Consider the following 27,014-nt stretch of genomic DNA (forward strand, 5'->3'; position numbering starts at 1 on the left):
ATATTTTAAAAATCAATTTGTGCTGTTTTTTTAAATAGAGATGGAAACTGTTGCATATTAAAGAAGACAAACTATCATTGTTCAATCGAAGAAGGTGAAGGTCATTGTATCAAGTCAATTTCTTGGCGAACTACTTTTGGTGGTAGTAAAGAGGAAGAATGGTTTATCAATTACATGAGACAAAGAAGAAATACATTAAATTAGGCAATACGCATTATTTAAAAGTGATAAAATTCAAAGTGATACTTAAAAGAAATATAGACGTTAATAATCTCATATTTTGTCTAATCATATTTGGATTATAATTAAATAATTTAACTTTTGCAACAAATTTGCTCTTAGCACACCTTTTAGCTCACCATTGTTTTTGAAGGAATGTAAGAGTTGTTCCTAATTTTTTAAGCATGCTCTCTCTTGAGAGACTGTCTTTTCTAAATATGGCAATCAAGAGTTCTACTCACTTTTCTTTTTTAGTAAATATCTTAATTTTAAAAAAGCTGTTGTTTTTTTAAAAAAAATTGTAGAAAATTGCTTTCTTTTTGAAAGATGAAAAGTTTTTTGATTAACTGTCTATTTTCAAGTAAGATAAAACATCATTTAGTAATAAATCAGATTTTTTTAACTTTTTTAAAAAGATTAAGGTTCATCAATGATGGAAAACAATGATGTTGAAGATGACAATTATGACTAATTTTTATGATTTGGAATTATAACATAATATATTTGGGGTTATAACAGAATATATTTGTGGTTATAACTCAATATATTTGGAATTAAAACTTAATATATTTGAGGTTTTATAACATAATATTTTGCTTGTATTATTATAATATTAATTTTGTAGTATTATATCACAAATATGTACTGTTATAAACCCAAATCTATTACGTTATAACCGCAATTATATATTTTGTTATAACCTCAACTATATTATGTTATAACTCCAAATATATTATGGTTATAACCCCAAATATATTATGTTATAACTACAATTGCTTATATTAATTTCTCCTAAACAGTAGACATTGTTGTCTTCTTCAACATCACTATTTACACCATTGATGAAACCTAATTGAAAAAAAATTAGAAAATTGTAAATGCAACTAATATACAACAAAATCAACCCCAAAAAAATAAAAATGAAAGCTTTAAAAACGAAAATGATGAAGTATAAATATTTGATGGTTTTGTAAATATTGAAGAAGATAAACAAATAATAAACAACAATGGAGTTTGAGAGAAGAAGATGAGTAATTTTGTCAGAAAAGAGAAAAAGGAAAACTGAAAATGAAAGTTAAAAAACATTGTTTAAAAAGTTTAGTTATTTTTTTTTAATTTAAAGATTAGGCTGACCAAAACTTGAGACGCCTTTTGTAAAGAAGGTCTCAAGTAAGAATTTGTGTTCTTTAATTAATTAATTTATTTACTATTATTATTATTATTATTATTATTATTATTATTATTATTATTATTATTATATGTGAGTATATTTTTCAACCACATATTAAAAATAACAATTAATCCAAACAATTAATCTCATTTTGAATTAATTAATGATAAAAAAATCTCAATCCTCCATTAATTAGTATAAAATAATTATTAGAAATAATTCCCCATTTTATGTTAGTGGCAACATTAGAATAAATGACCCTATTCATTACAATCTTTAATTTGTAACTAGTTTATAATTTTTGAGTTAAAATGTTGTCAAGTGAGATCTTGTTTGATTCGTCTCAATGCAAAGATTATTTATATGAAATTTTTATAATTTTTTTATAATAGACAAATTTTTAAAATTTTTTAATATACATATTTACAGATATTAAGAATTAAATTTGTGTATTAAATTGCGTAAAAATTCAAATGTTACAAATATTTTAATTGAATAAATAAGTTATTTGACCAATAATCATCAATTGTAATTTGTAAATCAATTTTCTTTTCTTTGCTTTTCTCTCACTTAGAATACCAAAGGAGTAACTCGTAATGTATTGATCGTGTTTCCACTTCCTGCTTTTGTTTTGTTTTTAAACTTTAATGAGGAATGTAAATTGAAGTGAATTTTGACATTTTCCCAAAACAAAAACTTAAATAATTGACTGTTAATATTCCAAAAGGAAGACTATTAATATTTAGAATTATAATTAATCAATCTCAATCCTCATATTCTAATCAAATCAAATTTTGAAAAGTCGCAAAATGAATCGGGGAGGAGGCTACTCTTCATCTTCAAGAGATAGAGGTTACAGACAATCATGGCGGAATTCCAGTGATTTCTCCCCTCAGTCTCACACCTCTGTATATTCTCTCTCTTATTTCCTTTCCTTTCCTTTTCTTTCTTTGTTTTTACCACAATTCTGCATGTCGTTCTTTACTTTTTTGATTTAGAGTTCTTTTCATTGTCTTGTTTTAACTGTACTTTTCTTTGATCATTAGTGAAATTGTGTCTGCTGAACCATGCATCATATTTGTCTTTGTTCTTTTTGTTGTATGGGCTTTTCATTTTTTTTCTTTTTGAATTTTTACCGTTGATTAGGTCTTGCTTGATTGTTATCGGGAAATTTTGAGAGAAGGTGTCATTTGCTGACCAAGTACAACTTATCTAATGTCAAAAAATCACTGTTTACTGATCCAAAATTCTGAACTTGCCAATTTGTATGCTATTTCAACTATCCCATTTTGTTTGCACTAGGGTATAAATATTAATCTATAGTTGGTAAGAGAATGATATTAAATGGAACGTCCATTTCTAAAATAGGAAAGAATGCAAAGTAAGTGTTATAATACTAAATAGGCTAAGTATGAATAAGACATAATATGGTGCTTGAGGCACTATTATTCTTGTTCAGATTGCGAGCTTAAAATTATGGGTCATTGATGTATTGTTGCAGTTCTCCTTTTATCTTTATTAATAATGATTTTGTGGTAAAGATATGATAAATTTCATTTAACTGAAGTTGATCCATTTTAGTGAATATAGTGCCTTAGATATGTGTTATTTCTGCGGATTGTATTACCTTTTGTGGCTAACAAGCTTTGGAAACTATGATGTGCCTTAATTATGCATTAGATTGTTTGTCATATACTCAGTACTGGTTTTCTTAATTTGGGAGATGTTTTATTTCTCAATGTAACTTGCTTGATTCATATTCACTTGCAATCGTGCAGCTTCAAGCTGATACATCTTCTAGTACATCGGGTTCTTTGTATAGAACTGCACAAAGATCTTGGCAAGGGAAACATCATTATTCAGCAGGTAATGTGGGTCAAAATTGTGAGAATGTGTCTCCTTCAGTCCGTCGTGTTCAGGTTCGAGATGATGCACCTTCTAATCGACGCGTATCTAGTTCTTTGGATAGAAATCGACATGGCTCATGGCAAGTAAAAGGGTGCAATTCAGATGGTTTTGAGCCACAAAATCACGAGCATGTGACCTGTGGACGCCACCAAGGTGAACGACATGGAAGTTCTACCTTCAGGGGTAGAAATCCACATGGCTCATGGCAAGTAAACGGGTGCAACTCAGATGGTTTTAAGCCACGAAATCATGAGCATGTGACTTCTGGACGCCACCAAGATGAAGGACATGAAAGTTCGACTTTCAGGGGTGGAAATCTTTGCACTGAAGATGGGGCAAAGCAATGGGTAATGTCTTCCAAGGCTATTAACAGTACTGCTGATTCTAGCCATGATGAAAAGTGTGAATCCATGCCTTTTGAATCAAAAGGGCCTTTACATCTTGACCACTCATTCATCCAAAGCATTGACCTTCCTGCAGAGGTGACTTGCCAATCAGTTTCTCATTCCGGATCAGAGGCTATAGTAAGTACTGATAAAGAACATACTAATGAAAATGAAGGGCATGTTGATTGTTCAACTCAAGTTGAAGCTTTTGACATATGCCCACCAAAATCAGATTCTTTGTTCACACTAAAACCATCCTTGTTTTCCAAGAATAGAGAAAAACGAAATGAGAAGAAAAAATCCGATGGTATAATTTTAAGACCCGGGATGGTTCTTTTAAAGAGATATCTTTCTATCTCAGAACAGGTGATTCTTTTTTCTTGTTCCTGAGTGTTTATCTTCATGTTTCTATTTTAGATTACAAAATCGTGAGGCAGAATACTCCTTTACTCCAGTATATCTTCTGCAGCCTATCTATTTGTTAAATGTTTTATATTCTTGTTTATGATTTTTGCCCTAGTAAGGAGGAACCTATCACAAATGTAATGGTTGCCTATAATAATAGTTGGAGAATAATAAAAAAAAAATAAATGGAAATGAGTGGTTAATATGGAGAGAGAAAATAAGTTTGTGGATGAGATTTAAAGATAGAAAGTGGGGTCATTGCCAAGAAAGGATAGGGTGCAAAATGAATGGGACAAACTAAAATGGAAAGAGGTGTAAATTAAGAGGGACAGAGGGAGTACGACTTTTAATGTTGTGTGCATCCATTAACGTGTAGGTGAAGATTTTGAACATATGCCGCAATGAAGGTGTAAGGCCTGCAGGTTTCTTTCAGCCTGGGTATCGTGATGGAGGGAAGTTGCATCTAAAAATGATGTGTCTTGGTGAGTTTTGGGATCCTGAAACCGGTAAATACGGGAAGTTTCGACCAAGTGACGGAGCTAAACCCCCCTCAGTTCCTTGTGATTTTCTGCGATTCGTTGAAAGAGCTATAAAAGAATCCCAGGCTCTAATAGCTGGTCATTCCAGGGTAAATAATGTAGAAGATATTCTTCCCTCAGTCAAACCAGATATTTGCCTCGTTAATTATTATGCTGCTAGTGGAAGACTTGGTCTACATCAAGTGAGTAACTCTCAATATCAATATTAGTTTTCGTCCCTTATTTTGATGGGGTTAAAGATTTACTCGTCTTTTGATTTCAGATTATAATGAACTATATGCAAATAATTATGTGCATTTCTTGCTTACATAAGGTTGTTAAATTATGTTTGCTATCAAGGGTCAAATGGAAACAATCTTTGTTGTCACTAACAGGGTTAGTTGCGTTCATCCGACCCTTAAACCCCACTTAGATGAGAGCCACAACATTAATGTTTGGAATTGGAAGTTTTTCATACTGACTGGCTTTATGATGTGGACCTGTGGTAGCTGCAGTCAGCCTTTCTTAATTTTTCAAACTGATGTTCTACAAATACAGTATTAAACTTGCATACATTTTAAGGGACTTGAAGCTTCTAGCACCTTCTCACAACAACTGAAGTATCATTCATTTGGTTGTTTCAGGACAAGGACGAAAGCCAAGAGAGTATCGACAAAGGAATACCTATCGTATCAATCTCAATCGGTAACACTGCAGAATTCCTATTTGGTGATCAAAGAGATGTTGAAAATGCAAGTAAAGTCCTGTTAGAATCTGGAGATATACTAATATTTGGAGGTAAGTCTAGGAATATTTTCCATGGTGTTTCTACAATTAAACCAAACACTGCACCAAAGTCTTTAATTGAAGAAACAAATTTTCTTCCTGGCCGGCTGAATCTGACCTTCAGACAGCTCTGATTCTCATCTTTTGCTCGCTCTGTGGAGGACGACTGTCATTGTAGACGCGCCTAGATGGTTTTTTTCTTTAAGAATTTCGCTCAAGAATATGAACTCTTAATGTGGTGTAATTTAAAGGTGTGGTGAATACCGAGTATTATTATGATGAACTGCGTTTTGTAATCCTATTGCAATGTTTTCCAGAATTAATGCTATGCTACTGTATATGTTTTTGGGTGATCCTTGTTTTACTTTCTACAAAAGGTAAGGGACCTGTGACTAGTTAGAGGGGTTCAAATTCGGCCGGACTTAATAATTACACTCTAATCAAACTATTTCTGACCCGTATTTGAACCGAATTGAACAAACGTCCATGACAATCAAATTTTTTCAGACTTATAGGTGTTCAAATCCTTCTTGACTTGATACTCACACTCGAATCAAACTAATTTTGACTCGTATTTGAACCGAACTGAACAAATGTCCATGGCTGTTAAAATTTTTCAGACTTAGAGGTGTTTAAATCCTTTCCGACTTGATACTCACGCTTGAGTCAAACTATTTCTGACTCGTATTTGAATCGAATAATCATTCATGACAATCAAATAAAGTTTCTGAAATAAAAGCCTTTTCACATAGAAGTAGAAATAGATAAAAACAACGTTTAAACTCTAAAGTAAATGATAATTGAGCCAACAGGTGACAAATAATTAGAAGTCATCAACTCTCATTCTACATTTGCCACACTGCCATGTGTGGAAGTGATTTCTCAATTTAGTATATTACTATGATATGATGATTACGAATTATTTCTATTAAACTATTTTTTTTGTTGTCACAAGATCAAGAAAGAAAAAGTGTCATCCCCCTGACTTTACTATATTTTACATTTTTATTTGTGATATTTGATGTGATATATTTTTTTATAGATATGGTTTTAACTATTTTATTTAATTTTCATCCACATATTTTTATCATCTTAATATCATATGAATAATTTTAATTTTATCTTATTCTTCAAATAATAAAACTACTCTATAATTTTTGTGCCAAATCCTTAGTAGAACTCATGGGTAAATGAATATAATTAATTATCTTTGACCAATCAAAATTATTTCAAATCAATAATGACCTTTGCCGTTTCAAATAAATGCATATTTCCTAAAATTTTCAATTCAAATTTATTGTTCATTTTAGCTACAATACAATTGTAGTTACAACCTTTGATAATTGATAGCATAATAATATCCTAGAAAATCTGAAGGGTTATTGGCAACTTTATGAATTTCTCAATCAAATCTTTAAGAGACACCTTCATAATGTGAGATTCAGATTCAATATTTTACTTAAAAAAAAAAAAGGTGGTATTTGCTCTAATTAATATCAAATTTGATAGTTAATTCAAATTTATTAAGAATTAAATGCTTTTTGATTTGAAAAATAATACAAATATAAATTACAATTAATTATTAATTTATTACATAATTAATTTGTGGATTCTCTCTAAAATAATAAGAAAGCACTAATTCTTAAATGAAATGGTCTCACAGTGAGACCATCTCTATTAGACTGGCTTAATATACATTTTTTGTCATAAAGTACTCACTTATAACGTTAAAGTAATTACTTATAATTTTAAAATGATTATTTTTTACAGTTTTAGAACGATTACTTATAACCTTAAAACGATCACTTATGATTTTAAAGTAATTAATTAAAGTAATGGGCTAATTATATGGATCCGTACCTAGTGAGACGGTCTCGTACATTAATAAGAAAGTTATCAAATATGATGTTTTGTTTCCAAAGACATTAGAAACTGAAAAATCTGTCATTTACAAATTGAACATTTATTATTATTTATTACAAAAAAAAAAAACAATTATAAATTTAAATCCTCATTCCTCAATAACCAAGAGCATGATGGCTTTAAACACTACAACATTTGCTAATTCTATGCTCCAATTTTGTATGCTAATAGTTTGCATTTTACATGTAAACGTTGCTTCAAATGTTAATTTTGACATTCAAACATATCTTGATTGCCTTCCTAAACATTCATCCAATGCTATAAATTTGATCACAAATGTGATCTATACTCCCAAAAATGCTTCATTTTTGTCAATTTTAAATGCAAATGTCAAAAATCTTCGATTCAACACATCAAAAACACCTAAACCTTTAGCCATAATAACACCTTTAGAGGCATCACATGTACAAGCTAGTGTAATATGTGCTAAGATACAAGGATTAGAGATGAGGATACGTAGTGGAGGTCACGATTATGATGGTCTTTCTTATGTATCACCGAACCCATTTGTAATCCTCGATCTTTTTAACCTTCATTCGATTTCTATTGATTTAGCTAGTGATACCGCTTGGGTTCAAAGTGGTGCAACTCTTGGTGAACTTTATTACAAGATAGCAAATATAAGTAAAACGCGTGCCTTTCCTGCAGGGGTGTGCCCGTCTGTTGGAACAGGCGGGCATTTTAGTGGTGGGGGTTATGGTAATATGCTTAGGAAATTCGGTTTGACAGTTGATAATATAATTGATGCCGAAATTGTAGACGCTAATGGTGTGATTCATAATAGGACTACTATGGGGGAAGATCTTTTTTGGGCTATTAGAGGAGGTGGTGGAGCTAGTTTTTGTGTTATTTTATCATGGAAGATTAAATTAGTCCAAATCCATGAAATTGTCACCACTTTTCAAGTAGAAAAAAGTTTAGAACAAGGGGGAATTGAAATTTTTGATCAATGGCAACATATTGCACCTAATTTAGATCCGAATTTGTTCATTAGAGTTGAAGTTTCTCTTCCAAAAAAAACCGAAAATGAAAATAAGACGGTAATATTTAAATTTATTTCTTTATTCCTAGGACGGTCCGATGCACTTGTTGAACAAGTAAATCAGTTTCTTCCTTTACTAAACTTAACAAAAGATGAATGCACCGAGCAAAGTTGGATTAACTCGACCTTATTTTTTTATGGTTTACCAAACAATACTTCTCTTGAAGTTTTGCTTGAAAGAGTTCCGGCCTTGGGTTTGACATATGAAAAACACAAGTCAGATTATGTAAAACGACCAATTCCTAAACCGGGTTTAATAGCATTAAGTAAGAAATTAGTTGAAGTTGAGAATGTAACAATGCAATTTAATCCTTACGGAGGAAAAATGAGTGAAATTCCAGAGAATGCAACACCATTTCCTCATAGAAAGGGGGTTTTGTGTAAGATTCAATATCTTTGTAATTGGAAAGAGAACTCGAATGAGGTTAGTCGTAAAAATATCATGGCCACACAAATCATTCATAGTTTTATGACTCCATATGTATCAAAGAATCCGAGGGAGGCCTTTTTGAATTATAGGGATATCGATATTGGAACTAATGCGAATAAGAGCTTATCTTTTGCGCAAAGCTACTTTAAAGGAAACCTTATCAGGTTATTGATGGTCAAGGCTAAGGTTGATCCTAATAATGTTTTTAGGTATGACCAAAGTATTCCTGTTTTTCCCTTAATATCTATGTATAGAAAAATGTCAAAATATTAATCATACATTTTTTTAACACATATATATATAAAGAACACAAAATAAAATTGTAAATTTGAGCTCAGTTGAATCTTATGATGTCTCCACTTTGAGTTGTGGTTGAATTTGTTTGTAGTTACATTTAGAAAATATGATAAATTTCCAAAATAAAAACTTTTCCGTTGAAAAACAATCAAGATAGAACATGTAATATCAGCACGTTTTATATTTAAAGAGTCACTGACAATGTTATTGTTTCTATCAGCTTCGTCTTCGTCAAACTCTCTATCCTATCCTACATGGACACAATTCAAAATTTTTTGGAAAATGTTGTAATATAATAGGAGTTTGGATTAAATTCCACATGACTTTAAGCCAAAATTCCTAAAATTTTACTTTCTAATTCAATTATTTTACTCAATAAAAAAATCAAAAATTAAGTAATATTATCTACTTCAATCTTTAAACTAGTGAAATAGTTAAACAATTGAAAATTACCCTTCAACCGCATTGTATTGAATTTTGAACAAATTTCCAACTCTATGTAAAAATGGAGTTGCAAATTCAAAAATTTTGCTCGTTTTCCCTAAGTAAGGATTGAATTGTACGAAAATAACTTAACATCCATCAACTTCTTCCATATTTCTTCTAGTTCTTCTTTGATATCAATTTTCATTCATAATCTGACTTGTCTTTCGAGTAAAAACGAATATCTATTGAATTTTAAAGCAAAACTTTTTTTGAAAAAAAAAAAGTCAAAAATTAAAGAATAATAATAATCTAAAAGTTAAAATAATTCGCTATTTTCAGCAAATTTGTTTACTAAAACGACCTAAAAATAAAAATTTCAAATTCTCGTCACAATTTTGTATACTCTAGTCTTGAAGATAAATTTGAGTCATGGACTCAAAAATGCCATTTTGTTTTACTTTTAATCTTATATTAAAAATACTTGAGTACCAACATCCGCCCGTCTAGCTCAGTTGGTAGAGCGCAAGGCTCTTAACCTTGTGGTCGTGGGTTCGAGCCCCACGGTGGGCGCTTTATTTTTAAAAAAAATTATACATAATTTTCACACTTTCATAATTTTTTTTTTGAACATTTTAATGCAACAAAAATTATTTTTTATAATTGTTTAAGAAAAAATATTACTACTATTATTATCGTGTGATCATTTTGTAGCTACAATATTAATGGGTGAAGATTAATTTGGCATTTGAACACAAATTATCTTAAATTGGCCATCCATCCATGGTGTAGCTTGTAAAATTCGTAATGTCAAAGCCTTAAGCCGAAAAAAAATATTAAAGTCTTTATAATATAATACATTCAACTATACCACATTCAACAGAAAAGGAGCTGAATTATTACACATTTACACCTCAAAAGCAGGATTTCAACACTACCAAGTTCTTGTTACACAAGGGATGGTTATTAACTTCGGTAGTGTGAAAATCACTTCCATCAATGGAGAAAATAAGTCCCATGAATAGTTGCACAAAATCTGTGGGAGCACTACCAGTGTCCACTATACAATACATCTGTAAAAAGAATGCTGTGGCACTACCAAAAATCACAGTATCATTCAGCCAATTTGTGTCTGTTTCTGTTCAACCATTACAAATATACTTGCAATAATATCTTGGATACCAACTACATTTGTTGTATCAAAAGAACTCCGCGGTGTAGCTGCTTTTTTACCTCGAGAAACTGAGGTTACATTTTTTTGTATCTCATCATTTACAATATATGCTTGAGGAAATATACAACTAGCTACCTTTGGGTGGAGCATACGCTTTGCCATTTGGTGTAGTTGATTGAAATGAGTTTATCGGAATTTTGACTCGCTTCCTTTGCTCCGGAAATTTGAAAGTGAGAAGAATGACTTTGGAGCTGCAAATACCGGGAAAAAAATTTGTGGTTTTAGATTCTGCAACTAAGCACTGCTCGACAAGAAAGCAAACATCACATTATTGAAACAAGCACATCATAAAGCAGGTTAGGGCATAATTAACCCCATTCCCCTCCATGATATGTGGTTTGGAACTGTCCAATGTCCAGCACATTCTGCGAGTTTGCAAAACTCGCAGAATGTAGTTCAAAAATAGGTGGGTGTGAGGTATGTATGCTATACGATAGCTTGGTATGTAGTAGACATAAAACGTCCTGGCCCCTATTTCTGTGATTTCATGCTAGAAATAGAAGGCTAAAAGGTTTAGGGGGTGTTTGGCAATTGACTGTTAGCTTTTTTAAATTGGTTTGTTTGACTAGTTAAAAATGATAGGTTTTTTTGTTGGCTTTTAAGCTAGTTGAAAAAAGCCAGTTGTTTATGGAGATGTTTGGTAAATTTAGATATTGGCTGTTTATTAGAGAAAAAGTGGGTCAATAAGCCAAAAGCCAGCAAAAAAGCTAACTGGAGCAGCTTTTTTTTTTGGCTTAAAGCTATTTACCAAACACTTTTTTTGGCTGTTTGACCAACCAACAAGCCATAAGCCAACCAAAAAGCAAAGCAAAAAGCCATGAACCAAACATCTAAGTTTTGATAGATATAAGGTAGAGATTATGATCTAAACCATGAAGATCCAACAAGGGGGAAAGGCCGAATAGGCGTCCAATCCTATCTAAGGCCAATGATGACAGTTACTCGATTGATGATCTTTTAAGCCTCTCTTGATGATCATTTAAGCCCAAAATGATGGATTCAAGTTCATCGTGAAGATCAACAGCCAAGCCAAACCGTCTAAGGAAGAAACGTGTGGATGTTAGCGCCTACTTTCAAGAAACGAGATCCTGAAGTCTGAATTCAATGAAAATAGGATCAAGTTGTTCAATCCCAATATGAAAGATTAAGGCTAAAAATTGCTCCCACATATAAAGAAGATGAAATTCAGAATTATATTTTCATGTGAATGGTCATATGGAGGAATCCTTACAAGGCTTTGTCTCTGAGCCTTTAGATAGAAAGTTTTTCCTTTTGTTTAGGCTTAGTTCATTCGTTAGTTGTTTCTTAATTTTATGAAATTTCAGTTTCAGGCCATAGTGATCTTGTTGTTTCTTTTGTCATATAACTCATTTAGAATTGGGAGTAAGAAAGTTGTTTGTATTACTCTTTCACCGAAATGATCTTAAGCAAGTCTCTTCATATTTTGGAAACCTAAAGACTTATTTATTCGGTGTAATCGTATTGAAGATAAAATTAATTTGTTGCAGCATCACTTCACCTGAATCACAATTCCACACTCATCTCTCCCTTCATTTGCCATCTCTAATACTCACAAAAATCAATACTTTAACTTACCAACCCAAGCCCACAATCATAGTCCACCGTGCATCTCTCACACTTTAAAACATCCCAAAGTTTCAATCTTTAAACCATCCCATACGGTTCGCTAACCCCTTCCTAAGCCTTCCAAGTATTTGTCCCCTCCTTTCTTTCACAAAAGATTTTAATTCCCCCAACCTCTTTTCCCAGCTGGAGTCCTAAAATTTCATAGTTCACCTTGTTTACATATGCAGTATAGACAATCTACAACTAATCCCAACAAACAAGGACCAAATACAAGTTTAATGATGAATTGAAATACTCTATTCTTAAGTTAACAAAGCCCTAAAAGGAGGAGAAGAAAACCTACCACATGAAACTAAACAGTGACTATAGCAAGATCACGGAACAATTTAAGCACACCATAGTTACTAGCCTCTCAAGTCTCAACTATAGTATATTGACAAAAATGATTATAAATACAAATCAATCAACAGATAAACAAGATCAAAGAATAAACCTTTAGGAGAGCTTCCCAATAGATGTTCCTCCTTCAATTTGAAATTTGATGGCAATGTTGAGATTGAGCCTTGTAATCCATGAACTACAATAAAACATAAATTTCTAGTTACACAAGTAATAATATTCAATAATGTCGAATTCCTTGACCTAATGGAGCATTTGGTTATTGGTATTCATGGTGGTTATGAGAATGAGTTTTAGTTTTCATATCATAAGAAGTGTTACGTTGTACCCATGGTTGAGGAGCTTTCACCCTCAAACATGTTTCTTCTACATAATTTTCCATTAACACCGTATCACATTTCCAAGTGCTAATGGAGGGGAATGGATTTTGTGAAGGAGAAGAACGATTTGAGTATGAGAGGCATGATCATAAACCTTGACTGGTAGTTCATCTAGCAAAATAACTTCAAATTTGTACTATAATTCCTAACATTCAATCGGGTCGAAAATGTTATAAGATAACATGGAACAAATTGATCAGAAATAAGATACGGAAGAGATCCAATGGAAAATTTAGAAATACAAATTTCATAAAAAAGGAATTTTGGCAATCAAAAAACAAATAAAAAGGAGTTTTCGAGACTTCATAAAAAAGAACTTAACAATTATAGAAACATAATATTGTAAGACAATAGTCGAATTCTAATGATAAAGAATAAGATAAAGCAACAGTGAGCATTGAATAACAAGAAAAAGAAAACAAAATGTAATATAAATCACACACCTATCGAAACTGAGAGGAACCTTTAAGCAATAAGAGAAAAAAGGGTGTTTAGTTTGAAAGAAAACATTATTCATGGAAAATATTTTTCAGTGAAAAATATTTCCCAATGGAAAATGCATATGATTTTACTTTGTTTGGTTTGATTGAGATCCAATAAGCTAAGAGGGGAAAATGGAGAAGATCCAAATGGAAACAACAACAAAAATATCAAAGGCTTAATCCAAATTATATGTGGGAACGTCCATTGAAGATGCGATTGGATTGGACAAGGGAAAGGAAGAATGGAATATTTTGGTTTCCATCAAATTTTAGAAGAAAATGTTTCAAAACAGATGGAAACTCCATTCCACAATAATTTTTCTTTTCAGAACACTTGTCCAACCAAACAATGGAAAATGGAAAATTACTTTTTCCCTATCCAAACACTCCCTAATGTTTTGAATTTACAAATAGTGAAAGGGAAAACAAGTCACCTTGGTCACTAAAGCTCTCGCTTTCATTGAATCCCTCATCAGAATGATGGCTGTGGGAGAACCCCATTCTAGACTTTCTCAAATCTTCTGATGACCGATTAGCGAGATCTCTTCCATCTTCAGTATCATCATCTCCTTCAGAGGTTGTTGCAGATATCCAGTCTGCCATACTCTCAGCTGCACGATTCTTCCTTCCGAATTTCAGGAATCGCTTAAAACCTTTGGCAACGTCCTTGCGTGATAGACTATGTGATGAGTCACCAACAATAGGTTTCTGAGCAGCTCCCCACTTTTTTCTTGTTCTAGCATCATCATCATTTTGTGCAAGAGAGTAAGAATTCCAAGCCGGGCTCCCAAGTGGTGAATCAGAAGCATCAATGTCGGAGATTTCATTTGAAAAGGAAAATGGATTGTGTACACGTTGGTTCCAAGATCCAGGGCTTCCCCCAGGAGAGTCCTGTATGGATCCTATGGAACGAAAAAGAGAAGACATGGAAGTTGGCAATTCAGTAGCAGACACATGGCCTGCCTGGGAAAGACTCCCGAGAGCATTGATGTTTCCATAACCAGAATTAGCAGAATTGTCAGATTCCTGGCTTAATCTCCCTTTACTGTTGTCCATATCAGCAGATTTGCCCCCTACTGTGGTTTCAAAATCATCCTCCTCATCCTTGGCTACATCAGTCCTCGCTTCTGTTTCTAAACTCGCATCATCAAAATCATGTCCATTTATACCACCCGCGACAAGACTATCACCATTACCCTTTTTTGGGAAAGGCTTTGATTCTATATCCCTTGAGAAGTTAAAATGATCCCCATTCTCTTCTTTTCCATATTTTGACAGCATGAAAACAGACTCATCAAAAACATCACAATTCCGGGAATCATTCAACTCCATGGGAATTGATGTGCTCTTTCTCAAGGAGTGAGAACGACGTGGCTTTTCTTCATTGAAAAGTGGCAAGTCCTCACTAACACTCTTCTTACGAGCATGGTTTCTCTGAGGACGAACAGGTTTACGTCCTGCAGACAAAGGTTTTGTGTTTTCCTTCCGCAAGTCAGAAAAATTAGAAACAGACTGAACGAGAGCATTATCAGAAGCCAACGTCCGTCTCCCTGCTGTAGAGTTAGAGACTTTTCCAGAAGATCGAGGAATAGGTATTGCTGAGTTACGAGGAGTTGATGATGCTGCACTTTTGCTCGACGTAACCTTTTTGCTATGTGCATTTCCAGAAGAATCCTCCAAATATGTCTCACTGAGCTTCTTTCCAAGAACTTCACCTTGCTCTTCATCCTCATCACTCATGTACACGTCTATTATATGCTGATAAAAAAAATCAAAAAGTTCATTTCACATAAATAGGAGCATTATCCCTTGCCACCTATTCAGGCAAGCTTGTACTAATTATTTTACTGATACGTACCTGTTTTCTCTTTGTTGCTGATTCTACATGGAATGATCTCATTTTGTCTGCCCTTCGAACAGAATTGTAGGCAGAATTCTTCTTGTCTGCAGAACCTGCCAACTTGACCTTCATCTCAGCTCTGGTTTTCTCAAGGCTATCTTGCATTGCCTTCATCTTGGCTTCCTTTTGAGCCCCTTTTGAACTCCAATCTTCCTTCAGCTTGGCATATCGCTTTTGCATATACTTCTGATATAATTTTCCTCTAGAATCATCTGCAAAACTAGGGCTGTAGATGTTTTGCTTAGGGGTGACATCGTATTCCTGCTTATGTACAGTTTTCATCAATGGTGTAGGATAATTCTTCTCCTTACTACTGGAGCCAGCAGCAGGCTCAGCCTCCCGCTTTAAGGTAGTCATCAGGACAGAAGTCTCTACTGCCTGTTTCCTATCAGCAGAAGCCATCTCCTGCTCAATAAGTGTATCAACAGACCAGGTTCTTCGAGCAGAATTTGATTGGTCACCAGGAGCACGGAGTTTGTGCTCAGCAAATAGCTTCTCAAGCTCATTGGCCTTCATTTTCAGGTCATCATTCATCCCCAGATTTCCTTTTGTCTGCCTTATCCTCTGAACTTGATCCACAGGTACTGAAGATGAAGAAACTACTTCCTTATTCTCAAGTACAAATTTCCCCGTCGAATCCAATGGACGTTTAGAATCACTCTCTTCCCACCTAGAAACAGGCTTCTCCTCTTGATCAAAAGAAGAACCACATCCTTGAACCTTTCCTCTGTAGGGACCAGAATCTTCCATTTGTGTGCATGAAAGGACAGGCTGCTTCTCAACGGAATCACCCTTACCTTTTTTGTCTTGATTTACAGGCCAAGCAACTACAGGATCCACGGATTCTGATGCAATTTTAACTGTTGTCTTATGAGATGTCCTATAAGTTGATTTTTGAGCCTGCTGATCCCTCAACCGCTTATCCTCATACTCTTCCTCAACGTGTAAATCTCGAGACCTTCCATTGAATCCAGATGCAGATGCCCCAAAACTTTTCCCATTATCTTCCTGGGGTTTGCTTTCACCACCTACAGAACTCTTTGCCTTCCTTACAATCATCTCATCTGAGGAACTAAACTGTTCTGCTGTCCCGGGACGAGACCTGAGATGAGTATGAATAGGCAATGGCTGATTCTCCAACCCAAATCCCTCACTCTCACAAAAAGGTTTAACAGTCGAATGAACTATCCTACCACTTGATTCATCCATTGATCCCACACTCTCTGATGATTTTCCTGAGAAAGAAGTGATCTTAGTATTTGCCTCAAATGATGGAGAATCCTCCGGACCACTAAAGGAAACAGCCAAATGGGAGCTAATTTTTGGTTTCACTGGAAGCTTACTTTCTTGAAACCCCTCCATCTTTAAATCACACTGATCCTTTGGCTTTGGAGGAAAAACAGGGTTGGACGTAAAAGTGGATGTGGATGTGGATGTGGGTGTTGGAGTGTTGGCGTTGCTGTCAGGCTCCTTTCTATCCCCACTAACATCAATACTCATGTCACTGGCACCACTCCATCTCCGCAGGACAGCCTTGTCAGTGGAAGAAGTAACGTCAGATGACAGTCGACGGAGCTCAGGTTTCCCCCCACCAGAAGCAACAGTACTAATAGTGGGGGAACCTTCCTTCTGAGCCTTGTTCTCAAACATACTTATTCTTTCTTGCACGCTGAGTCGCCTGGTAAGTTGAGGTGTGGATGTTGACGTCGAGGAAGATGCATCTGACTCGGTCTTTGAATTACCAGCTGAAGTGGTGGGGTCCATCGCTTTATCTTTTCCAATGGTTTTATCTTTATTGTTTTCTCTTTCCTCTCCATTATCAACAGGGCTAGGACTGGGCTCCCAAGAAAGCTGGCGTAATGGGAAGGTGATTTTTGTCGTGGTATTGGGAATGGTAGATTGCTTGGGATGATCATCACAGGGTTCATCAATGGACATATCAGAACTGAATGAAGACCGAAGGACATATTCAGATGAGGACTTCCGTGTCAATGTTGGTTGAATGCTGTTGAAGAGCTCACCATGTTGCTGTGAGAGGGTAATGAATTTGCTGCAGGCTTCACTGCATGAAAATGTGATTGGTTAAACAATAGTCAACATATGATGAGCTAGGAGTTTGGAACTAATGCAGATTTACTACATCCATATTTTACATTATACAATTACCTGAGGCGATGAGCACCAAAACGATCAGCAAAAAGCTGTAATTCTGAGATGGTTTCAGGATTAAAACCAGCAGCAGAGGCACGGGTGCAAGCTGTTGTCAGGTCCTGTTTAACTGCTACAAGCCGCACATCAATAGCTCTTAGGAGCTCCTTCCTGAACAAATGTGAGAACAACGAAAACTATCATCACGTTGCAATGGAAGAGAAGAACAACTTCCTGGTTCTCACCCAAAGACAGCATTGTCCTGAAGCATCAAAAGTTTAATAACTTCTACTTGTTCAATTCATTCTACCATACCAAAATTTGCAATCACGTTAAGAAGCTTAAATGGTCATATTTTTGTTCCTAAAAATGAAAATTTCTGGGCTAAAAACAAAAAAGTCCTATGGCAATGGTGAGTGGAAAAACCATGAGATGCTTTTTATTAAAAAATATCGAATAGTTTTATCCATAAACAAATTGTGAGAGAGCCCCACCTACAATAAGTTTAATAGTGAGAATCATCCTTATATGAGAACCGTGAGAACCAATCTATCTGACAAAAAAGTACTACTTTTCAATTACAAGGGTGTTACTTTTAGGCAAAAAAATGTTACTTTTAAGCAAAAAAATGTTACTTTTTTTTGTTAAAAAAAGATTATACTTTTCAACAAAAAAGTGTTACTTTTAAAAAAACTGAACAAAACTCAAAAAAAGGCGTTACTTTTTACATAAAAGTGTTACTTTTCAGAAAAAACGTGTTACTTTGTATAATTTGATTTTTGAAAAATTTTCAAACAGTAACACTTTTTTGCTAAAAAGTAACAACTTTTTTTTAAAAAAAAAGTCACATTTTTTTGCCCAAAAGTAACACATTTTCTGTAAAAAAAGCAATAGTATTTTATCATGTAGATTGGTTCTCGCGGTTCTCATATAAGCTTGGTTCTCACTGAAACTTGACCATATATATGTATATGTATATAAATATATATATATATATATATATATATATATATATATATATATATATATATATATGTATATATATATATATATATATATATATTAATGAATTAAGCCAAAATTCATAATTTTCCAACACTATACACTATACTATTGGAACTGATATATTGGTTCATGTAACCGAACCCAATCTTTTGGAATTAAGGCTCTGGCATTGTTGTATAAATAGAGGTTTATATTGCAGTATTTCATCACAACAATGGAGAGAGAATTGAGGTGAGGTATAGTGAAAAATAAGAGAAAAAATTGCATCGTGATGTTTTTTTTTTTTTATCATGGGTGGGATAGAGATGGTTTTTTTTACCATGAAAAGTGAAATTTGATGGGTTTTTTAAACCAACATCATTGTGGTTGTTTTGAGGCCCTGAAGGGAAAAGTCAGAAATGAAGTTTTACTCCCCATTTTTCTATCACCTAGAACAGAAGGTTATTTTGAGTGAGTGAAATCTCACTTATCAGGATACCAGGTTATTTCAGAGATAATGTATTTACACATTGAGTGATTCAGACAACATCCAATTATAATAAGAAATAGACTGAATAAAAGAGCTTTACTTTGTGGTATCCGATGCTGCAGAGGCTCCTGGTCCATCCCCACCTGGCACATTAGAAAATCCACTTAATGGAAAAATATGACTTTCATATTCCATTAGACTGTAATTCCAGAAAAAATGTAATGCTTTCATAATCAGAGAAGTTTGATGATTGAAAGGAACCCAAAAACCATATTGTTCACAAATATAAGAATATACAACTGCAATGCTTGTATCAAGAAGAGACCTACATATAATTTTTTTTCTTTTGATAAAAAAAATTGTATTTAGGAAGCAATTTCAGTAGTATATTATAGGCATAAGAGATCCCAGGAAAAATCAGCTATCTCATTACATTAGTACGTTCTATTCTCTACATAGCTCGTTTAAAGAATAATTTGGATAGAGGCCATTGGCCTTAGCCCATAACAAGGCTAAAAATTTTGCCTTATCCCAAATAATTTCTAAGGAATAGAATCAATTGTTGATAGTTCGCCTTCAACCAGATATACCTATAACAACACATGACAGATCCATAATTTCTTGAGATCTCTATTGCTGCCAAATCCACGAATATTAGTGAATATGAAATCCCCAATTATTCTCGGAGCAACCCACTCTTCCCCACCAATCTTAAGAAGCCTAGTCTAAAAACCCACTCCATCCATCAAACCTGTTAAACACTTTTTCTATTACCCGTGCCCAAAACTCTTTATTTCTAAGATTGGCTCTTAAAAGTAAACCTAGATAAGAAATAGAAAACTTCATTGTACTACAGCTTTATCAGTTCCCTGTCCTTTATATTTATACCCACAACCGCAGATTTATAAGGATTTACTTCCCCCCCTAAAGTTTCTCAAACACAAAAAGAATATCAAAACATTCCTAAAATTTTGCCTCCATTAAAAAATATGATAGTATCATTCGCATATATTGGAAGTGATCTTTCCCACTCTTAAACCATCGATCACTCCCCGATCAACTCCTCTTAACAAATCAGCCCAAAACATCTGTGACTAGCCCAACACAAAAAAAGGAGATAATGCATCTCCTTGCCTAAGCCCTTGGATGAACTAAATTGTTCTCAAGGATGACCATTCGCTACCGCTAAAAAAAATGACAAATTGAGGCACGCGCTGATCCACTTTTGCCGCTTTTGCCTGAAACTCTTCTTCTTAAGGACCATATCTATGAAAACCCAATTAACTTTGTCATAAAGCCTTCCCAAAATCAAGTTTGAAAACCACACCTTTTTCTCTTTTACTCTTATATTCTTTATTGTCTATACTACAATTACTACAGCGTCAAGATTTTGTCTCTCTCCAATAAAAGCACATTGCTCCATTGAGATAGTCTTTGAGATCACCGAACTCAAATCAGTTAACTAGCACCTTACTAAGGTTTTTTATATATCGGTGCTGAGACTAATGGGTCTAAAGTCTCCAGCTCAACATGCCCATGCTTTTACGAATTGCTCACCAATGTTGAATCATGGTTGATAGGCTCCTACATTAATCCCTCCACAAAAGGTATATCATGCTGTTCTTCTTCAGGAGATAGTCTTATAAAAGTTGGATAACACTCTCCTTATGATCTTGTCTTCTGTCAAAATAAGATTATCATCACCAGCTCCTTCCTTTCACAACCTTAAAACATAATCAGGAATTTGCATCACCTTCTTTTACCCATTTCATCGTCATCGTTTGTTACCTTCTTCTGTCTTCTAGTAAGTTTAATTTATCTAGTTCATTCTTCTAGCCTTCCATCTCTGCTATCTCCTTATTAGTTAATGAATCTTCCATCTCTTTGAGGTCCAATCATCAATGTCCTTTTGTAATTGTTCTTTTTTTTTCAAATACATTCCCAACCTACCTTCTCAAATTTTCTCCGCTACATCTGCACTTGTGATTGGAATTCATGATGCCAAACCACATATTCTCAAACCTAAATGGAGTAGGAGCCCACTTCTCGCGTACTCCAAAAATAAAGGATAATGGATATAGAGACAACCCTTTATCTCAAGGCCAAAGATAGATTCGAGAATGCCCAAATCCATCCTTCTGCACATAAAAACCTATCAATCCTACTAGCCATATTTATGTAATTCCCATTTTCTAATGGATAGTCGAACAAAATACTTTCTCTTATGATTTCGTCTAAAAGAAACATGATTCTCGAATTTCGAGAACCTCTTTTCTTTTCAAGCATATCATGTTCTGTTAAAATCACCCCTATCAACCAACATGGAGAGCAATTACCCTATATCTTTTAAAAAAAAATTCTACCATTTAATCTCGAAGGTCCATAAATAGCAGAAATCCAAAAAGAAAAGTTCACCAATGTTCTTAACAATAAGGATGCAAAAAAGTAAACCATTAAAGTTTCATTCCTCAAATTATTAGTTGTGTTGAAATTTTCCATGACCTTTCGATTTAGAAAATTTAATTTTAATGGTTGAAGAAAAAAAATTAAATGACTATGTCTCCTTTGATGCTTTAAGCCTATATCGTTAATTTTTCTAAACTCGTTGAAGGATGAACAATTGTGCCTTTCTTCTCTTCTTTTTTGACGGTAATGGTGATGAATGAATAGCGAGATGCAACTTCAAATATGTTGAATAATGATGGAAGTAGTTGAATAATGAATGAATAGCGAGATGCAAATTCTTTTTTCTTTGTTTTTCCTATATTTGTCATTTTTCTAATTTTATGTAATGTTTTGGCAAAGCAACATGCATTCATCTCGGTTCACTCATGAAAAATACCCCTAAAGTTGAGATTATTTATAGTTAAACGAAAGGTGGGACTATTGAAAGAAAATGAGGGAAAGATGGGATAATTCTGGATAATTTTTCCTTTAGATTAATACCCTTGTTTGGTTCATTTCTTTAACCCCACGAGGCCTCGAATAGCTTGCTTCTTTCTCTTTCGTCACTTTACCCTTTTTTTTTCCTTTTCTCTTGCCCGTGAGGCGCGATCCATTTCACATCCCGCCTCCATGTACACTTCTCAGATCAAATTATTCACTAATTTCAAGTTCATACCCACAACGTAGATCCACAATCTGCTGTATTTCTGTCGCTGCAATCATGTCATTCAACAATAGTTCAGATTTGCCAATGCAACAATATCTCACTTAGGAACAAGCATTCTTGGATCAAGCACATGCGCTCCTAGAACATGCACCTACTTGAACACTCCTCGACAAAGCACATTCACACTTCTCACCTATATCACTCTAGAAATAGTGTCAAAGGCTCAAAGCTTTCTTCCTTAAAACACTAATCCTGATAGTGTTAATTCATTATAATGTTTAGAAAGTCACAAACACTTGATTTAAATACACAATGCTCTACCCATCAATGGGTGAGGAACCTTTTGTTTATAGTTTATAATTAAGAATCTATACAACCTTGGACTCTAAACACATGGTCATCAAGTGCTAATGCACGTACAACCTCACTTGTACAAGCAGTCCTAGTGCATTCCACAGCTAGACGCTGGCAACCTACTTGGCATGCAAGCCTACTAGATCTAAGAGTTTTAACCCTTGTATAACTCAACTAGGCATGTTAGTAGGACTTTACTACCTATATATTAATCCCATTAGGACTCTCATGCATAAGTCCTATTTCTAATAGGATTGGCATTACGACTTGAAACAGAATAGAATTCTAATCCGACCCTAGATACTATTCCTATACAGCTCGAATAAACTATTCATATTTTTATATGAATTAGAACTTGACCCGACTCTTTCTTCAATGTAAACTTCATCGTCTAATGGACGCACAAGAATTCATAAAAGCATCTAAAACAAGAATAACAAAGTCACAAAAACAATACTATTACATAATACAAATCAGTAATCTAGCTAATCCCACATAACCCTAGACAAAAATCAAATCTTGGACCCCAAATTTGGTGTTATAAGCAAGCCTCCATATCCATATCAAAACCTTCCTACAAACTTACAAGAAAGAAGGCACGACTAACAAAATTTCCAAAAATAATGCTTCAATACAGCTTATTCAATCCAAATAGCATATAACAAATTAAATAAAGGTTGAAGCATCAAAACGTCTATAATATTGCCAACATTTTCTTTTAGGACACAATTTCTCCTAAAAAACACTCACATCTTAGGAAGAAATGATGCACTTTATAAAAAGTCACAGAGAAAAAGTAATATCATATTAAGAGTCTGCAATCACTCGGCATTTTGATGAGCCTTAAATTAAAGCATACAATTGGTATTAAAAGTTTGGTTGACACATTTCAATATCAATATCTAAATTTCTAATCCAACCCAAAGTGTATACTTAACAATATCTTCTAAAAATTACCTAACTATATCACCAAAAATTTCCCTAATTGTGGAATTTTCATTTTGCATTTAAGAAATAGAGAACATACAGCTACTTGGATCCTATTGCTCAATTCCAAAACATAAATGTTAAGAGTAATCAAGACTTATCTTGAGAACTATAATAACTCATCAATACCATTATCTCAACAATACTGCCGTAAATCTCAAATATAGCACAAAGAAGCAAGTATGAGACAAACCCAAATGTCTTCACCTTTAAGCAAGCAACTCTTAAAAAAGAATTTCAGCAACATCATAAAGCTATGAGACACAATCATGCTATTTCTAGTGATACAAATTTACGTTTACATCGAAACTAACCCTAAGTATCTTCAACTTTAAGCAAGCAATGAACCCAAAGTGTCTTCACCTTAAAGAAAGCAACGAACTCAAAGTGTCTTCACCTTTTTAAAACTAAGACATTGATACAAATTTATGTTTACATTAATCATAACTACAATCCATGTAACTATTACTTTATCATCACTTTTTGGTCATTTTCTTCCTGTTTCCCACTTTCCCTCAATATCTATTGTGATGGGTTTGAAGCCATGAAAATCATAAACAATCAACCATCATCACTCATCACAACTGCCCCACAACCTTTGAGTTTTAAAACACAGTAGAATTTTTATCGTTTACTACAACTAGTTTTTCCAATATGTACACTGTTGATCTTTCCCAACTTAGAACATTAAATACACAATTAATTCTTTATTGCCTCATTACTAACATCCACATATATTGCAAGTGTCGATAAATATATACTTGATGTAATATATTGCCTCATTAATACTTTATGGTATACATAGCAACTTAAACACCACGACATGAAGAAATGTCATGACAACATGATCCTATCATTTTGCTTTACTCTCCAAGTCCAAAGTATAGGGTTGCATAAAAATTAACCTAAACCGCAAACCACATTGTACTAAACTACAATTTAGGGTTTTATCCGATTTACGATTTAAACAAGAAATCAGTTTGATTTTTAAATATTGGTTTGGGATATGGTTCAAAGATTTTAAACCGCAATTATATATGTATATAACCTTATTTAATTCGTACCAAAGTATTTAAGCCAAAAGTGTTCCAAGATTCCTTTTAATATAGCAATTAGGTATGAAATATTAGTTTTGCTAATATTTATATGTATCTAAATAGCAAGATAACGGAAAAATAAAAAATAGCAAACCCAACAAGCAAAATTGTTTTAAAATAATTTGGTCCGGTTTTAGGTGTTAAGAGGTTTGATGCGATTTGAAAAAATAAATAATTTAACTGTGCAAGGTACCAAGTTGCACCGTGTTCACTCCTATTAACATTGCACAAGAATAACTATTGAAAAGCATACCTGATGCATTGGACTGATCATCGCCTTCTCCCTGAAAAGTAAGTTTTGACCACTCAGTACATTAAATTTCAAATAACAAAGTCTCAATGAATGGTGCAATGAGAATGGAGTTAACACCTGTGAGTAGATTCTTCGAGCAGCTTCTAACTGAGACATCTCTGTATCCAATTTGTTGACCATCTCCAGAACGTCAGGTGTGCCAACAAATTGCACAAATCTAGTAGATAAAGTAGCAATACATCAATAGATATACTTGGCAACGATGAATTGAGCAATGTACTTATCTTTAGACTCATCATCATATCTACTTACCTAGTATATCTCTCTCATAGAAACTATGATCACAATCTGGGGAAGTTTGGATAATGACAAACCATACTCTTATAATAAAAAATTAACGAGGTTGCGGCTAGTGAGCCCTAAGCTCAAGAAGATCTTTAGAAGAATAATCAAAAAATATGCTAACCTCTCAACAGTTCCCTTAGTAAACCATGTTTCAGCATTTTTATATCTGTCGACCTCGAGTTTAATTGATTTCACAGCCAAAGCAATTTGCTCCTGTGCAACCTTCAAGTGAGTAACAAAAGGCTTTACAAGTCCAGAGGCAAGCCTTTCTGTGGTGCCATCATAAGAAACAAGCAAATCACAGCTGCCAGACGAACAAAGAAATTATATGAAAAAAAAAAAAAAACAATGCCAATACATTCACAAATCCATATAATGCAAATCCTCACCAAGACCGTCCAGGAGACAATTGAAATACAGCATAGTCAATAGGCACATCTGATGTCATTTTCTCCCGGTCAACACAATATCGATTCAAATTTCTACAACCTTGGTCTTGCAATCAAATGTAAGTACACCTCACCAAGAAACAAGATCTTTTGGTCCATAACATAGAAAACTTCAATACCTGAATGAATAAATAGAAAATTACTTTCAGCTAAAGCAAACAATATTATCTATCACTTTAGTCATTCCATATCTACAAACCAATGCCAATATAGTAACAACTGAGAGTGAGCTAAAATCAAGTGTGGAACCTCTTCCAAAGTAATATGAAGAATCTTAATGTAAAGCTAAGTAAATGAGAGTGAGAAATTGACAACCAAATCAATGAACTACTCCTTAAAGAAAAACAGTATGAAATTAACCATAATATCAACAATAATAGATCCCAATTTCCAAAATTGAAACCAAATTGCAATTGAAAGATACTACTGGATCTAATTCAAGCTATATAAAAAGGCCAACTTTAAAAGAAATATCCTTGCTCAACAATGTACTGAACTACTGACCCATTTCAAAATTCATTACCCAGATAACAAAATTGCAAATTAGATAGAAAAAACTTACCAAAAGATCTTAAAGCAAATATCTTCAATCACCCACAATAGATCTTTCCAAATTAAGTTCACATTTATACCAACATTTCTACCAATCCCTCACTTTATTTGAAAAAACACCCAATTGATATCATAGTCTTAATCTTTATGTGAGCAATGTGAATCTATATATCTATGTAGCAATTTTTATCAATTGTATTAATAAAAAAGATATGGGTATGATCATTTTAGTCCAGTAAAATTTTGATGGGTAATGAAAGAAAAAACCCTAAAAAAAAAAGGGCAATGATAATAGTAGTATTACCACTGATAGTTTGTGCTTTACTCCTTTCTGAAAGTGATCCCCCCACACAGTCACATACTCTTACTTTCTATGAATGGTCACTTTCTTGCTCTTGTTCTTTCTCTTTCTCTCTTTCTCTCTTTCTCTTTCTATCTCTAGAAAGATACATGCAGAGGTTCTTCACCCAAAGAAAGGGTTGAAGAAAGAGAGGGAGATTGATTTGGATTTTTGAAGGTGTTTTGGGTGATTGTTGTTGAGAGGAATCAGAAAAGATTTTGTTTTGTTGGGTTCAAAAATTGAAATGGCTAAATGGGGTTTGACTATTACTTCTAGAATAATGTTCATTAATTAATGTTTCATTCTACTTTTGTACTCCTAAATACTCTCAAGATTTCCACTTCTGAGGTAATAATGTTTCTCTTCACACCAATTGAGTAATTTTCAAATTTAAGAGGAAATTTTATAAAAAT

The 27,014-nt window shown here is 33.7% G+C and overlaps 3 protein-coding genes and 1 non-coding gene across 6 annotated transcripts; 3 read left to right on the top strand and 1 right to left on the bottom strand.

Annotated features, from left to right (window-relative positions):
- Positions 1–2,023: 2,023 nt before the first annotated feature.
- Positions 2,024–5,748, top strand: LOC130813782 (uncharacterized). 2 transcript variants are annotated; one of them, XM_057679656.1, is made up of 4 exons: positions 2,024–2,298; positions 3,169–4,050; positions 4,466–4,810; positions 5,252–5,748. In XM_057679656.1, exons 1-4 carry the CDS (start codon positions 2,200–2,202, stop codon positions 5,525–5,527), a joined length of 1,602 nt encoding a protein of 533 aa, XP_057535639.1. In that variant the 5' UTR covers positions 2,024–2,199; the 3' UTR covers positions 5,528–5,748. The 2 variants fall into 2 exon arrangements, with proteins under 2 accessions (XP_057535639.1, XP_057535640.1); XM_057679657.1 differs by having other exon boundaries at positions 2,048–2,298; positions 3,169–3,822.
- A 1,681-nt stretch (positions 5,749–7,429) lies between these two features.
- On the top strand, positions 7,430–9,381 carry LOC130813574 (berberine bridge enzyme-like 14). Its single transcript, XM_057679410.1, has 3 exons — positions 7,430–7,910; positions 7,965–8,997; positions 9,306–9,381. The coding sequence occupies exons 1-3, from the start codon at positions 7,430–7,432 to the stop codon at positions 9,379–9,381; spliced, it is 1,590 nt and encodes a 529-aa protein (XP_057535393.1).
- A 627-nt stretch (positions 9,382–10,008) lies between these two features.
- Positions 10,009–10,081, top strand: TRNAK-CUU (transfer RNA lysine (anticodon CUU)). Its single transcript has one exon. It is a non-coding gene; the product is annotated as a tRNA-Lys (tRNA).
- Positions 10,082–10,211: 130 nt separating this feature from the next.
- Positions 10,212–26,889, bottom strand: LOC130813783 (uncharacterized). Of its 2 annotated transcripts, none has more exons than XM_057679658.1 (11): positions 26,566–26,889; positions 25,650–25,828; positions 25,382–25,564; positions 25,033–25,132; positions 24,916–24,946; positions 19,213–19,255; positions 17,657–17,809; positions 15,449–17,552; positions 14,025–15,348; positions 12,823–12,906; positions 10,212–10,933 (listed from the first exon to the last, which is right to left on the bottom strand). In XM_057679658.1, exons 2-11 carry the CDS (start codon positions 25,706–25,708, stop codon positions 10,869–10,871), a joined length of 4,146 nt encoding a protein of 1,381 aa, XP_057535641.1. In that variant the 5' UTR covers positions 25,709–25,828; positions 26,566–26,889; the 3' UTR covers positions 10,212–10,868. The 2 variants fall into 2 exon arrangements, with proteins under 2 accessions (XP_057535641.1, XP_057535642.1); XM_057679659.1 differs by lacking the exon at positions 26,566–26,889 and adding an exon at positions 26,272–26,545.
- Positions 26,890–27,014: the final 125 nt, after the last annotated feature.

The sequence above is a fragment of the Amaranthus tricolor genome, chromosome 5 (assembly GCF_026212465.1).
Source record: "Amaranthus tricolor cultivar Red isolate AtriRed21 chromosome 5, ASM2621246v1, whole genome shotgun sequence".
Lineage (NCBI taxonomy): Eukaryota > Viridiplantae > Streptophyta > Magnoliopsida > Caryophyllales > Amaranthaceae > Amaranthus > Amaranthus tricolor.

Bases quoted from the DNA above. Each gene is read 5' to 3' on its own strand.
- LOC130813782 (XM_057679656.1), top strand. From the start codon at position 2,200: ATGAATCGGGGAGGAGGCTACTCTTCATCTTCAAGAGATAGAGGTTAC. The intron at 2,299-3,168 runs GTATATTCTCTC...GCAATCGTGCAG, and splicing joins CCCCTCAGTCTCACACCTCT to CTTCAAGCTGATACATCTTC. The intron at 4,811-5,251 runs GTGAGTAACTCT...TGGTTGTTTCAG, and splicing joins GAAGACTTGGTCTACATCAA to GACAAGGACGAAAGCCAAGA.
- LOC130813574 (XM_057679410.1), top strand. From the start codon at position 7,430: ATGGCTTTAAACACTACAACATTTGCTAATTCTATGCTCCAATTTTGT. The intron at 7,911-7,964 runs GTGAACTTTATT...CCTTTCCTGCAG, and splicing joins TCAAAGTGGTGCAACTCTTG to GGGTGTGCCCGTCTGTTGGA. The intron at 8,998-9,305 runs GTATGACCAAAG...TGTTTCTATCAG, and splicing joins GATCCTAATAATGTTTTTAG to CTTCGTCTTCGTCAAACTCT.
- LOC130813783 (XM_057679658.1), bottom strand. From the start codon at position 25,708: ATGACATCAGATGTGCCTATTGACTATGCTGTATTTCAATTGTCTCCT. The intron at 25,565-25,649 runs GTGAGGATTTGC...TTCGTCTGGCAG, and splicing joins TTGTCTCCTGGACGGTCTTG to CTGTGATTTGCTTGTTTCTT. The intron at 17,553-17,656 runs GTAATTGTATAA...ATTTTCATGCAG, and splicing joins TTTGGTGCTCATCGCCTCAG to TGAAGCCTGCAGCAAATTCA.